Here is a 15,771-nt window from a genome sequence, read left to right as displayed (position 1 = left end):
GCAACTCCAAGACACATAATTGCCAGATTCACCAAAGTTGAAATGAAGGAAAAAATCTTAAGGGCAGCCAGAGAGAAAGGTCGGGTTACCCACAAAGGGAAGCCCATCAGACTAACAGCAGATCTCTCGGCAGAAACTCTCCAAGCCAGAAGAGAGTGGGGGCCAATATTCAACATTCTTAAAGAAAAGAATTTTAAACCCAGAATTTCATATCCAGCCAAACTAAGTTTCATAAGTGAAGGAGAAATAAAATCCTTTACAGATAAGCAAATGCTTAGAGATTTTGTCACTACCAGGCCTGCCTTACAAGAGACCCTGAAGGAAGCACTAAACATGGAAAGGAACAACCGGTACCAGCCATTGCAAAAACATGCCAAAATGTAAAGACCATCGAGGCTAGGAAGAAACTGCATCAACTAACGAGCAAAATAACCAGTTAATATCATAATGGCAGGATCAAGTTCACACATAACAATCTTAACCTTAAATGTAAATGGACTAAATGGTCCAATTAAAAGACACAGACTGGCAAACTGGATAAAGAGTCAAGACCCATCAGTCTGCTCTATTCAGGAGACCCATCTCACACGCAGAGACTTACATAGGCTCAAAATAAAGGGATGGAGGAAGATTTACCAAGCAAATGGAGAACAAAAAAAAGCGGGGGTTGCAATACTAGTCTCTGATAAAACAGACTTTAAACCATCAAAGATCAAAAGAGACAAAGAAGGCCATTACATAATGGTAAAGGGATCAATTCAACAGGAAGAGCTAACTATCCTAAATATATATGCACCCAATACAGGAGCACCCAGATTCATAAAGCAAGTCCTTAGAGACTTACAAAGAGACTTAGACTCCCATACAATAATAATGGGAGACTTCAACACTCCACTGTCAACATTAGACAGATCAATGAAACAGAAAGTTAACAAGGATATCCAGGAATTGAACTCATCTCTGCAGCAAGCAGACCTAATAGACATCTATAGAACTCTCCACCCCAAATCAACAGAATATACATTCTTCTCAGCACCACATCGGTAGTTCTGTTTTAAGTTCTTTGAGAAATCACGAAACTGCTTTCCACAATAGTTGAACTTATTTACATTCCCACCAATAGTATATAAGCATTCCCTTTTCTCTGCAACCTCACCATCATCTGTTAGTTTTAGATTTTTTTAGTAATAGCCATTCTGACTGGTATGAGATGGTATCTCATTGTGGTTTTGATGTGTGTTTCTCTAATGATTAGTAATGCTGAGTACTTTTTCATATGTTTATTGGCAACATGGATGTCATCTTTTGAAAAGAGTCTACTGATGTTCTTTGCCCACTTTTTAATGGAGTTGTTTGTTTTCTGCTTAATTTGTTTAAATTTCTTTATAGATTCTGGATAGTAAACTTTTGTTGCATGAATATTCGCAAATATTTTATCCCATTCCGCAGTTTGTCAGTTTATTCTTTTGATAATTTCTTTTGCTGTGCAAGAACTCTTTAATTTGATTAGGTTCCACTTGTTTATGTTTTTGTCACAATCAATTTTAGCATCTTCATTGTAAAATCTTTGCCAGGTCCTATGTCCAGAATGGCATTTCCTAAGTTATTTTTCAGAGTACTTATAGTTTTAGGTTTTATGTAGAAGTCTTTAATTCATCTGAAGTTGATTTTTTTATGTGATATAAAGAAGGGTTCCAGTTACAATCTTCTGCATTTGACTAGCTAGTTATCCCAGCACCATTTATTGAACAGGAAGTCATTTCTCCATTGATTATTTTTGTTGGCTTTGTCGAAAATCAGATGGCTCTGGGTGTACGCATTATTTCTGGGCTCTCCGTTCAGTTCCATTGGTCTATGTGTCTGTTGTTGTACCAGTAACATGCTGTTTTGATTATTGTAGCCTTGTAGTATAGTTTGAAGTCAGGTAATGCGATGCCTCCAGCTTTGTTCTTTTGGCTTAGGATTGCCTTGGTTATATGCGTTCTTTTTTGTTTCCATATGAATTTTAAAATTGTTTTCTCTAATCCTGTGAGGAATGTCATTGGTAGTTTGACCTAGGAATAGCATTGAATCTGTAAATTGCTTTGGGCAGTATGGCCATTGTAAGAATATTGATTTTTCCTATCCATGAACATGGAAAGTTTTTCTATTTGTTGGTGTCTCTCCAATTTCTTTGATCTGTGGTTTATATTTCTCATTGTAGAGATCTTTCACCACCTTGGTTAGCTGTACTCTTTTCATGGCCATTGTGAATAGGATTGAGTTCCTGATTTGGCTCTTACCTTGGCTCCTATTGGTGTATAGAAATACCACTGACTTTTGTATGTTGATTTTGTATGTTGAAACTTTGCTGAAGTTATTTATCAAATCAGGGAGCTTTTGGACAGAGACTGTGGGGTTTTGCAGATACAGAATGATATCATCTATGAAGAGAGATATGTTGGCTTCCTTCCTTTCTGTTTAAATGCTTTTTGTTTTTCTCTCTTGCCTAATTGCTCTGGCTAAGACTTCCTACATAATACATAATAATACTTAATGTGTATGCACCTAACAATAGAGTGTCAAAATACATGAGACAAAAACATATAGGACAACAAAAGAGAAATACATACATCTGCAATTAAAGTCGAATACTTTTTTAGTAATTGATAGATCCAGCAGGCAGGAAAACAGTAAGAATATAACTGAACTAAACAGCACCATCAACCAACTGGATCTATTACACATCTATGGACTACTCCATTCAACAACATTAGAATACATATTCACAAGGTACACCACATTCTGTTCTATAAAACAGACTTTCACAAATTATACCTGCCTCATAGTCTTCTTGGAAGGGTTACACTGGTTAAACCAAAACTTTATTGTCACTAAGAAATTGCAAAGAATCTCTCAACCCATTCTAAGCTCTCAGGCTTCATGGAGACACCATCACAGAGTAATTCATTACATCCTGGATTTTTTTTTTTTAAATTGACCGCACCTACTGAAACCCCTTATCTATAATACCCATCACCACTCCAACTTGATAATGAGCAACTACCATCTTTGCAGAAAGAAAAAGATGCTCAATCTTTGGTCAGAGCCTCCAATTTTTCTATAGTTTGAAGAGTATGATTGAATCTTTGACAGCCATACTTTTCCTCTAAAGAATTTATGTTTCTGTGCAGATGAAGATGGAAATGGAAATGTAAAGAGGAGACACTGAGAGGGGCTGAGCCTTGTGCAAAAGTAGAGGGTGGGTTTAGACAGGAGCATGGTCACTTCATACACTGTCATAGAAAACAAGGCTGAGTATATGGAACAGAATGAGGGAGGCTGATACAGTTCATGGAAGAAAAATTTGAAATCTGATTGACTGTTTTATTAACAGGTTTGTTTATTTTTCCCAGAGGAGTCTAAGGGATGTGGAAGTGGGGTGAGGTTTGGGGAAAGCAGGAGGAGTCATGGATCACTAGTTTTTAGAGAAAGTCTGCAGAGAACAAGAACATACTGTGACGTGGCAAAAGGGCCGTGAGATTTGTGTTCATAAATCTGAGATGTGTTGTCATAAATTTGAGGTGAGATGCATCATCATATATTGAGCTTTCCTCTAGTCACGATTCACTGCTGTGTGTGGATCTTACAGGGATGGTAACAGGCTGAGAATAGGGTTTGCCTGGGTTTGAGTTTTGCCAGGTAAATGCAAACAGCACCACATTGCAGCAGGGAAAAATATAGAAGTTACCAATCAAAGACTAACAAGAGCAATAAAAAATCTAGATGTGATCATAACTGATCCACTCTTCTTATTTAAAGTACTCGAATAGCTTCGTCCAGTTTTATACTTCATTCTATTTGCATCTAGTATTTATTGAGTCTCATGTCATCGTCTTCTCCTAGGACAAAGGGTGCCAAGATAATTCAAGAATCCGGCATTACTTTAGTTCCAGTTCCCTTCATGTTGTTGCAAACGAAACTATTTCATTCTTTTGTTTTTATGGTTGAATAGTGTTCTATTCTGTGTATCTACTAAATTTTTTTTATCCATTATATTACGTGAAATAAGCCAGGCACAGAAAGACAAACTTTGAGCATTCTTACTCATATGTGGGAGCTAAAATTGAAAATTAAAAAATAATAAATATACTAGAATGACTATTACCAGAGGCTCAGTAGAGTAGAGTGGGGAATAAGCTGAAGATGGTTAATGGGTTCAAAAATACAGTTAGGATGAATAAGATTTAGAATGTAGTAGCACAATAGAATGACTATAGTTAACAATAATTTATTGTATATTTCAACATAACTAAGAGTGGAATTGGAATGTTTCTAACAGAAAAAGGTAATAAATGCTTGAGATAATAGATACCCCACATACCCTGATTTGCTGATTACACATTGTATGCCTATATTGAAACATCACATGTACCTCATGAATATATGCAACCATTAGATAACCACAATAATTCTAAAAATTAAAGGAAAAAAAAGAATGTGCACATTAATTTTATAGTACTGATTTCTTTTTTTTTTTTTTTTTTTGAGATGGAGTCTCGCTCTATCGCCCAGGCTGGAATGCAGTGGCGCCATCTCGGCTCATTGCAAGCTCCACCTCCCAGGTTCAAGCAATTCTCCTGCCTCAGCCTCCCGAGTAGCTGTGACCACAGGTGCCTGCCACCATGCCCAGCTAATTGTTTGTGTTTTTAGTAGAGACGGGGTTTCACCGTGTTAGCCAGGATGGTCTCATTCTCCTAACCTCGTGATCAGCCCACCTCGGCCTCCCAAAGTACTGATTATTTCTAATTTCTGACATAAAATATAGCACAATTAGTGTCTTCAAAGATTAAAAAAAGAGAACAATAGAACACCCAAAATATGCACTTTTCTAGTTAACCAATGTATGGATTAAAGTGGATAAGATATTCAAAAGTTTATCGAGCCTTTCCTCTGCAACAGACACTATGTAAACACTTGGCATACATCATTCTATTTAATTATAGAATGTCCCTCAAATTAGTCCACTTGTAAAGATTTGGTAACAGGCTGAAATCTTACGTAAGTTTCCCAACTTAGCTTCCTAATTAGTCGCATACCTGTCAGACTAGACTATTCTCTCCGACTCTAAATGCTCATTTTGTCACAGTATCTCTAAGAGTCAACTTTCACTTTAGTAGAATAGCTGAATGGATAAATATTTTCAGGTATCAGTTATCTATCCCCATCTAACAAGTAGAAGAGAGTGTTTTATCATAGCATAATTTAATTAATCACAATAATCAGTCATTCACCCTGGAAACTCACTAGACAGTAGACAAGAAACTGCCCCTGGGACTAGTTCTGCTATTACTGAGTCGAGTACTTGTAAGTGGTTCCTGTACTTTTTAAATCCTGAGTTCTCTAACTTATATAATGAGAGAATTTCCATAAACAAAATTTAACATATTCTATAGCTTTGAAATCACATACTGGAATATTAAATATATCCCTCTTTTTTTGTATTATACTTTATGTTCTAGGGTACATGTGCACAACGCGCAAGTTTGTTACATATATATACATGTGCCATGTTGGTGTGCTGCACCCATTAACTCGTCATTTACATTAGGTATATCTCCTAATGCTATTCCTCCCCCCTCCCCCCACCCCACGACAGGCCCCAGTGTGTGATGTTCTCCTTCCTGTGTCCAAATGTTCTCATTGTTCAGTTCTCACCCATGAGTGAGAACATGTGGTGTTTGGTTTTCTGTTCTTGTGATAGTTTGCTGAGAATGATGGTTTCCAGTTGCATCCATGTCCCTACAAAGGACATGAACTCATCCTTTTTGATGGCTGCATAGTATTCCATGGTGTACATGTGCCACATTTGCTTAATCCAGTCTGTCATTGATGGACATTTGGGTTGGTTCCAAGTCTTTGCTATTGTGAATAATGCCACAGTAAACATACATGTGCATGTGTCTTTATAGCAGCATGATGTATATACCCAGTAATGGGATGGCTGGGTCAAATGGTATTTCTAGTTCTAGATCCTTGAGGAATCGCCACACTATCTTCCACAATGGTTGAACTAGTTTACAGTCCCACCAACAGTGTAAAAGTGTTCCTGTTTCTCCACATCCTCTCCAGCACCTGTTGTTTCCTGACTTTTTAATGATTGCCATTCTAACTAGTGTGAGATGGTTTTGAATTGCATTTCTCTGATGGCTAGTGATGATGAGCATTGTTTCATGTGTCTGTTGGCTGCATAAATACACCCCTCTTTAGTCTGATTCTGGGTAGCAGCTGAATGCAGCAAAGTTGATTGGGTTCGTTGATTTGCTTTAAGTTCAGAATTTGAGATGATCCTCAAATCAGCCAAAGTAAAGTGAAGTAACCAAGATTTTAGCCCCCATGGAACTTGGACACTGGAGATCAATTAGAGGAGAATGAGGAATATCTAAGGGTTAGTGACTTAAGATTCTGCATATAAAATATAGCCATTCATCCTTCTGTCTTCCAACGGTAGAATCTGAGGGAATTAAGTGTAAAATGCCTGATTCTGTTTTCACTTAAACAAGGTAAGAGGAAAGGAAGAGGTTTTATCTAAGCACTACATATGCAAACAGGATAATATTTCACAAGAGCTGGTGAAGTTTTCTGATTTCACTGTAAAGACAATGACTAGCCGTGGGAGCTGTAAGGAATGAATATTATAAAATGTTACCTAGTATTTCTTTCTCATGAATTTCAGCAGATAAGAAATTCTCACTTCAGAAAGAGTTTTGGTTTAATGCAGGGCCTATTGATCAGCGACATAATCTTATTGATAGCCTGATATACTATCAGAATATAGTTTCATGCCTACATGCTTTAAATAATGATGTCACTGTAAAGCTGCTGCTTTTTTTTTTTTTTTTTTTTTTTTTTTTTTTTTGAGATGGAGTCTTGCTGTGTCACCCAGGCTGGAGTGCAGGGTCACAGTCTCGACTCACTGCAACCTCCACCCCCCAGGTTCAATTGTGTTCTGCCTCAGTCTCCCAAGTAGCTGGGATTACAGGCACGTGCCACCACGCCTGACTAATTTTTGTGTTTTTAGTAGAGATGGGGTGTCACCATATTGGCCAGGCTGGTCCTGAACTCCTGACCTCATGATCCGCTCACCTTGGCCTCCCAAAGTGCTGGGCTTACAGATGTGAGCCACCATGCCTGGCCATAAAACTGCTTTTTCTCCCAATATACAAATTGAAGAACTTCAGACAAGGTGAGTCATAGTAATATAATTGAATTGAGTTGATTTGGGTTGGCTTTATCCTAGAAAGCTACTTTGGAAATGTTGCTTTCCTATCATTAGGAAACTCTCTGCTGCACAGGGAATAGACGGTTCCATCACAAATTGAAAAAGAAGAGTCAACTAAAAATGTAAAAGAAGGTAACATGAATTTGTTAGAGTTACACTATGTGCAGCTCTCAAACAATGTGACATTAATAAAGTAAACTTCTCCGGGCCTGAGGCCTCTCCATGGTTAACACAGGAATGGGCAAAGGACAGTGACAGTTACTAAGGACCTACTATGTGCTGAACACATAGAACTCTCTGAATTCTGTTTACAGTTGTCCTATACATTGTTGAGATTGAGGTAGCTGAGTCTATGACAGTTTACTATTGGTCTCCTGCTGATTGTCTATAAGAGTTTTAAGAAGTGTTCACTACTCATAACATTTGCAAAATAAATTCAGGACCCTACACTTGCTACACTTAGATTATTAGTTCCTGAGAAATGACATGCTTTTTAACTCCATAAATTTCAGCAACCTATCTTTTAGAATGAGAAAGAAAAGAAACTTTTTACCTGAGGAATAAGTAGCCTTTAAATTATCAGGCCCAGAGAGACATTGAAATGTGGCCACAGTCACATCTCACTCTTTCTTGAGCTAGGTAATCATCTCTTGAATCCATGTGCTATGGGGACTCTAGACTGACTTGTGGCAACCAACCATGAATTAACCTATCAATGCCTATACCACATATCCTATAGTTAAATAATGCATAACCAATCACTGATCAACGTTGTTTCTGAAACCAATGAGACTTACTGACAAACAACTTTAGAATTTGTCTCCTCTCCTGATTCCTCTCTTTCTTTACCTTAAAAACTTGGGTCTCTTCTTGTTCTCCAGGGTACTTCCCAAGGAAGTATTTCTGGGCTGAAGCCCACAATCTTGGCCGAAATAAACTTTCTGTATTAGTTTTGCCTCAGTGTCATTCTTTAAGTCAACAAGAATGGCCAAGGCAGTCACTAATCTTAGATTCACCTGGCAGCCACAGGAACAATATTTTCCCAGCTATAATGTAACCGATAGAGTGATGCTTCATGTAATTCTGGTGCATTAAATAAGGTCCCATGTCTAACAAGGAAAGCTGCTGGACATCAATGGAAATAGATCCTAAACTCAAACTCCAATATCCCATGACCTAAAAGCTTCAAGTCCCAGATTCACAGGATCCTAAAAGTAGCTATTCTCTTCCATTGCCCAACAACATGCCACTTTTCCATTTTTGGAAACAAAATCGTTATTGTAGTAAGTGCCATAAAACAATCTTTATCATACTCGGAGGCTGTGGTCTATGCAAGAAAGAATCAAAATGTCTCCCTTCAAAACAACTCCAGGATGGAACACATAAACTTAGACCCAAGTCAGCCTGTTCAGGGCTTGTTATTGGACACACCTCATGGGATCCTGCTGACAGCTTTCTTCCCCTGAATTTAAACCTGGATTAAACAAAGGAATTCAGAAAGTACACCAAAAGGCTTTTCCAATTTCCAGGGTGTGTTGGGCATCCCCTAAGGCCTGGGCACATCAGAACAGTTGGTCGCCTTCTTGGGGATGGGACAGCACCTGGTGAATCATTCTATCTCTACTGCCTCACTCAGTGACTACTGCATCAAAGACTCTCAACACATTAATCTGATAAAATGAATCAAATATTTGCTTGGAACTAAATTACTAGGACAGTTCTTACTGATAGAATGAAGCCACATTAGTTACAAAATCAATCTTTATCATGCATACCCTGGAAGTTAGAAAAGTCGTTTGGAGTACTTTTTGAATTCCTTTGTTTAATCCAATGATCTCTCTGCTCTTTTATTTTTCTATAGAATAGTAATCACTACATAACATCACACTGTATGTTTGAGTTTGTTGGTCTATTGTTTGTATAATCAACTCAATTTTAATTTCATATTCTAAAATCTTTTGTGTTTTCATCACCAAAGCACATCAGTAGCTAGCAGCACTGTCATAAAACAAACTCAGTGAACACTTTTTGAGGAAATGAATGCATCATAACGATGGTTTTTTTATGTTTTTTCTGATCACTTTTTATTTCTAAAGCACAATAAGAAGCAGAGAATGCCTATGATCCCATTTGGCATCCAACTCCAATGCTAATGTGCACCTGTCATGTTCCCAACTTGTCATTGTTAGCGTTTGTTCCTTAGACAGCTATAGAAATGAATTTCCATTTTGTTCTGTGGCAGGCTCTCTTTCACAATTGTATTCATGCTACCCACGGTTATATGAAGTAACAGTTGAGTTTAAGTTCCTAAATGTGAATAATTGCAACAAACTATGATTTGCTTTTGAACAGCAAAAGTTGAAAAATAAATAACCCAAGATGACTAATCAAATCAATATGCTGGGCAGGATGTGACATCAGTGTCTGCCTCAAACAGAAGAGCATACACAAAACATGACCTCTCACTCCAAGCCCAGGTAAAGGAAGAAGTCACACAGATGTTGGAAATATAATTAGAGTTTATGCATACTTGGGAAACTGCATGAAGAGAAAAACAAACTGCCAGATTTGAGGTTGTGTAAAGAGAAAAAGAGAGACTCTAAAAGTTTGAGCCATAAATAAAAATTCCCAAGGAAAAGCCTAGGCATTAAAAAGCTGGACAAACTTTCTAGAAAGGGAAAATTATTTATTTTGGGTTGCTTGATTTCTTTATTCTCAGTTATTAACATTTAATTTTGTTGTTTTATCTAATTAAATTGGAAGACATACTTAAGCCATAAATCACGATTATTCTGGTGCTTACACTGGCCTTTGCAGTTGAATAGACTTGCAGTTGCTTGACTGCTGTCATCTACAGTAATGAAAATCAGTCTATAAGAACAGAATGTGAACATCCTCTCTAATCTCCATATGCTTCAAACTAGTCTGAAAATTGAAGTAGGCTTGATCTTTTACAGAAGAAAAATAATTACACAATTTAAGTTGAATGAGGTATTATACACATAGGAAGCCATTTGCCAAATAATTACTAAATTTGGGGTATTTAAATGACTAGAAATTTGAAGCAGCTACACGGGATCAAAATATGATTTCAACACTAACATTATATGAGAAGGTTATTGCTTACATCTCTAAATACTACTTTAAATATTTGAAAAAATGAAGATACTAATGCCTAAATTCACAGACTTTGTGTGGTAGAAGGGGTATAATAAATAATGTGAAAAATAGTTGAAATAATTTATGGCACCTCAAAGACTCCTATATATAGTATAGATAGATAATAGGTAGATATTAACATACACACACAGACACACACACATATTTACATTTTGTAATATTTATTTCTCTGTTACATTTCCATTATGAGACTAGTTATTGCTTGCAACTGTGGCAAATACGATTTTTTTAAAAAAACCTATTATGGAATCTGTGGCCTTTATTATGTGTAATTTACTTACATGAAGAAAATAATATTGTTTGTGAATATCAGTGCATTTGATTTTGAGTTCTGTAGGTCTTCAAAACATGAAAACATCATTAGGGAAGAGAGAATATTTAAATAATATTTTACAAGTAAGGTGGATCTCATCGGACATACAAAACCCTTACAGTTCAAGGAGTGATTTGGAGGCTGTGCACATTTTCAAGAAAGGCACAGAAGTGCCTGTCAGGAACATGAAAGGCAGAGTATCAAGGAGAGGAACAAGGTTTATCTGGCTGGAGTAGTGTCAGCTGAGGAGGAAAGACCAGAACTTAAAGAAGAGGGCTAGGTAATTCAGTACTTATAATTTAAGCATATAGAAAGTTTCTGAGTCCTACATGCCAGTTTCTATTGTAATTATGCCCTATTAGCTTAAAACATTGGGGAATGTAGGTATTCCTGCCTTCCTCAGTTCCTGTGACTTGTTGATAACTCATGAGTGATTTGGCTGGCCAGGAGTTATCTAGAAAGGAATGCTTTAATTATCATCCCTATCTTTGCTGCCCGCAGAGGTAGACTTTGTACTGAAAGACAACATATATATGTATGACATGCTGAGATGCTTACCAGAAACAACTGGAAAGGTAACATTCCATTCAGATATAAAAACTGATTTTAAAAAAACCCTGCAGTGTTAGTGGAGAAACAACTCATTCTAAACAAACATTGATAAACTCAGTCCCTTTTTGTTTTCCTGTTGTGTTTTATTTCATGTTTTCTGCTTTGCTTTTGTTTCTATTTCTCTTTCAACCATTACAGCAGAACGTTTTCATGGAGAAATGGAATCACACTTCAAATGATTTCATTTTGTTGGGTCTGCTTCCCCCAAATCAAACTGGCATATTCCTCTTGTGCCTTATCATCCTCATATTCTTTCTGGCCTCGGTGGGTAACTCGGCCATGATTCACCTCATCCACGTGGATCCTCGTCTCCACACACCGATGTACTTTCTTCTCAGCCAGCTCTCCCTCATGGACCTGATGTACATCTCCACCACCGTCCCCAAGATGGCGCACGACTTCCTGTCCGGCCAGAAAGGCATCTCCTTCCTGGGATGCGGTGTGCAAAGCTTCTTCTTCCTGACTATGGCGTGTTCTGAAGGCTTACTGCTGACCTCCATGGCCTATGACCGTTATGTGGCCATCTGCCATCCTCTGCATTACCCCCTCCACATGAGTAAAATGATGTGTGTGAAGACGATCGTAGGCTCTTGGACCCTGGGGTCCATCAACTCCTTGGCACACACAGTCTATGCCCTTCATATTCCTTACTGCAGGTCTAGAGCTATTGACCATTTCTTCTGCGATGTCCCAGCCATGCTGCTTCTTGCCTGTACAGATACTTGGGTCTATGAATATATGGTTTTTGTAAGTACAAGCCTCTATCTCCTTTTTCCTTTCATTGGCATCACTGCTTCCTATGGCCGAGTCCTATTTGCTGTCTATCATATGCGTTCAAAGGAGGGAAGAATAAAGGCCTTCACCACCATATCAACACATTTAACTGTTGTGGTCTTTTACTATGCACCTTTTGTCTACACCTATCTTCGGCCCAGGAATTTCCGCTCACCAGCTGAAGACAAGATCCTGGCAGTTTTCTACACCATCCTTACCCCCATGCTCAATCCCATTATCTACAGCCTGAGGAATAAGGAAGTCCTGGGGGCTGTGAGAAGAGTGTTTGGGGTATTCTCTTTCCTGAAAGAATAATCATGGCCATCCCTACTCCCTTTGTATTTCGTCTTTCCAAGTTGATTTGAACATGCTAGAGCAGAGTAGTCTAATAGAAATACAACATAATTTAAAATTTTCTAGTAGGTACATTTAAGCAGTCAAATAAATTTAAATAATATATTTAATTCAAAACAATGTTATAATTAATATTAATATTAACAATATTGATGTTAATTACATAGCATACTATTTCAATAAATTATATGCAATGTGTTATACTGTATGTTTGTACCTATATTACTATTACTGTGATAATATTTATACTCATATATTGACATAGAATTTCTTCAGGTAATAACACAAATTTGTTAATGTTGCCTTTTACTCTGTTTGCATTCTAAGTCTTCAAAGTCTTGTGTTTGTTTTATGCTAGAGTGCAGTGCAGCTTGGACAAAGCATATCTCAAGTGCCTAGTCAGTGTCTACAGTGTTGGACAGCACAGCCTTAGAGCATCCCCAATCAGTAGTTTTCAGAAGTTATATATGCGTATGTGTGTGCATGTATGGTGTATGCAAACATATTTTTGGTATATACAGTATTGCTGATGAACTGAAAATTAACAAGTAAAACACTCATGCTAAGGTAGTGTTTATGTGTTTCTTTATCTGTTGGCTCATTTTTAGCATATGCATATTTATTGCAATTAACATTTGGAGTCCAGTTTATCCTAACATCCTTTAATAAAACTATTCAGGGAGAGCTTATCTGACTTACGATTTTGCTGATTTCAATAAAAACACTGAGATTAAATAACCTGATTATGAATATAAGAAAACCCCACATTTATATATACATATACATTAATAAAATCACTATATAAATAACTTTATCAAAGTTGTACTTAAAGAAATTATTTACATAAAGGCATGGAGACAGTGACAGGGTACAGACAACATGCAACATATAAAATGGATACTGGGACCTCAGGCTTCAGCTTTGATGTGTAAAATATATATATGACTTTGCACAGGATGAAATCCTATATTACTGTATGTTACTAAATGGAACGCTGTGTTTAACAAAAGTTTTACTAAGGTTGTGTTACTAATTCACTTAAGTGACTTCAAGTCTATCAATAGTTGGAGTTATAGAGGGGTTCTGATTTTTGTGGAAAAAAAATTGAAACATATTAATATACCCCTTTCATTTATTGCCCAAATTCAAGCTCCCAGTATCCTTTTCTAGTTTCTTACTACCTTAAGTGTTTTCATGTCTTCAGTCCAGTTCTTCCTGAGAATATAGTGTACTCTTTGCCATTCGAGTTATTTCCCTAAACATACATTTGATCTTATCATTCTGTAATCTATGATTCCTGTTGGATTATCTAAATTTTGGAACCTTAAACTCATATCCCCATGCTTTTAAAGCGTGCATTATGTCTCCCTTTACCTGTTTCTATCACTCACACTCAGTACCACAGTCACTCTAGACCTCCCGCTTTTCTCTATAGCCCTCTATTTCCCTGCCCATCTGAACCTTATTACAGACCATTTCTCACTTCTGGAAAGTTCTCCTTTATATAGCTCATGACTATCAATCTGAATCCCACATAATCAGTAAACATAACTCAAAATTTACATCCCATCTTCTCTTATGCACGGTTGAGATCTCTTTCCCCCACACTTCTACTCCTGTTGTACTTATGATCACATTTTAACACTTATTCACATCTGTGTCTGTGTCTTATTTTAAATTGAAGCTCATAGAATATTTTAAAAATTATAATAATTAGAATTATAAGGCTAACCAATATTTAGTAATTGTAAATGCATTTCCCACATATATAACTTAACCTTCACTACAACACTATGATTCTGATATTTATTCCATGTTGAGTGAGCACTTTGAGGCTTGGTGAGGCAAAACAAACAAACAAGAAAAATGTCTTAGGTCAGAGAGCCAGGAAGGGAAGAACACAACTTAGAAGCCAGTTTTCTTTGAATCAGGCTTTGATTCATGTCACCCAGTCTCTGAACAAGATCCTCATCATTTTGGCCTGGATATCCCCACAGAATGAAGTGCTATGGCATGCAATACAGGGGACATTTATTTGTGGTAATTTATTTATGTTTATTCGTATGCAATGCAAGTTTAAGGAACTAGTGTTCGTGCCACATTACAGATCCAGGGAAAATATTAGCAGATAGTAGTTAACAGATCATTACTTAGAATTTCCTTTTACTGCTTCAAATGGGTTGTTGCTCATTCCGGGAGGCAGATTCCTCAGTCTGTGATGCATCTCACTCATTTTTTCCACTAGTATCAGGTTTTCTCCTTGAATTTAAAAAAAAAACTGTAATTTTTTTCTGCTCTGAATATGAGCACTAAAATTAATTTTTGTGGCTTGGTTTTGATTTTTTTTTTGGAGATTCTACCATTGCTTTGATATTAAGCAATCATCGATGCAGTAAATCCTTATTTACTAGAAAATATAATATGACCTAGTATATTCTGCAGAAATTAAACACATTGATCAATCTTTGTACAAAAACAACAAACCACAATTGTGAAAGGAAAACACCAAGCTAAAAAAAATAGCCTCCAGAATTTCTGCAAGAAAAGGCATTTGGAAAATTTTCTCCAAGCAAAAGCAATTAGAAGGCTGCTGAAGTTGATTCACCTTAATTAACAAGAACCATATCATATAGGAAGGGTTCAATACATACCATATTAATTTAAGGTATGTATTAATTAAAACTAACTTGATTTTAATTGATTTAATTAAATAATTAAATTAATTATTAATTAACTTAAGGGATGTATCAAACCCTTCCTATGTGATATGGTTCTTGTTACATCAGGTGAAATGATGGACAAGCAGGTATAATCTTTTACCCTGTGGAGCCCACATGCTGGTGTGAGCCATAAAAACATTAGTACACACTCTCTGGTCAGATAGTGGGCAGTGATGAATTCCGGGAGAAAAGTAGTAAATGAGTTATCACACAGAGTCATCAGGCCCCTCTGACATGACGAAGGGGCTGGCCCTGTCAACCTGATGGATAAAACCCACAAAGCCCTCCAATGACAGACAGGAGCACAGCAGGAGGCAGTGAGCAGAGAGGAGTAGGAGACATAGATCAGAGCCTTCTCAGGGCCAGGTGAAGGCAAAGAATCTGGACTTTATTCTAAATGTAGCAGAAGCCTTGCAGGGAAATATTTTCTCAAATACTAACACCCACAGCTACTTGACCATTCAGTTGGTGTGAACTCTGGGAAAATATCTGAACATGTGGCAAAATGGGCCATATAACAGTCAATACTTCCAAAGAGACACTCTGAGCTTTTAAAG

The 15,771-nt window shown here is 37.0% G+C and overlaps 1 protein-coding gene across 1 annotated transcript; it reads left to right on the top strand.

The window, feature by feature from the left end:
- Window positions 1–10,936: 10,936 nt before the first annotated feature.
- Window positions 10,937–14,425, top strand: LOC126943397 (olfactory receptor 2L13). Its single transcript, XM_050772042.1, has one exon. The coding sequence runs from the start codon at window positions 11,457–11,459 to the stop codon at window positions 12,453–12,455; it is 999 nt and encodes a 332-aa protein (XP_050627999.1). The 5' UTR covers window positions 10,937–11,456; the 3' UTR covers window positions 12,456–14,425.
- The last annotated feature ends 1,346 nt before the right edge of the window (window positions 14,426–15,771 follow it).

Source organism: Macaca thibetana, chromosome 1 (assembly GCF_024542745.1).
Source record: "Macaca thibetana thibetana isolate TM-01 chromosome 1, ASM2454274v1, whole genome shotgun sequence".
In the NCBI taxonomy this organism is placed as follows: domain Eukaryota; kingdom Metazoa; phylum Chordata; class Mammalia; order Primates; family Cercopithecidae; genus Macaca; species Macaca thibetana.
The sequence above is the reverse complement of the archived record's forward strand: the minus strand, read 5'-3'. Positions and strand labels throughout refer to the sequence as shown.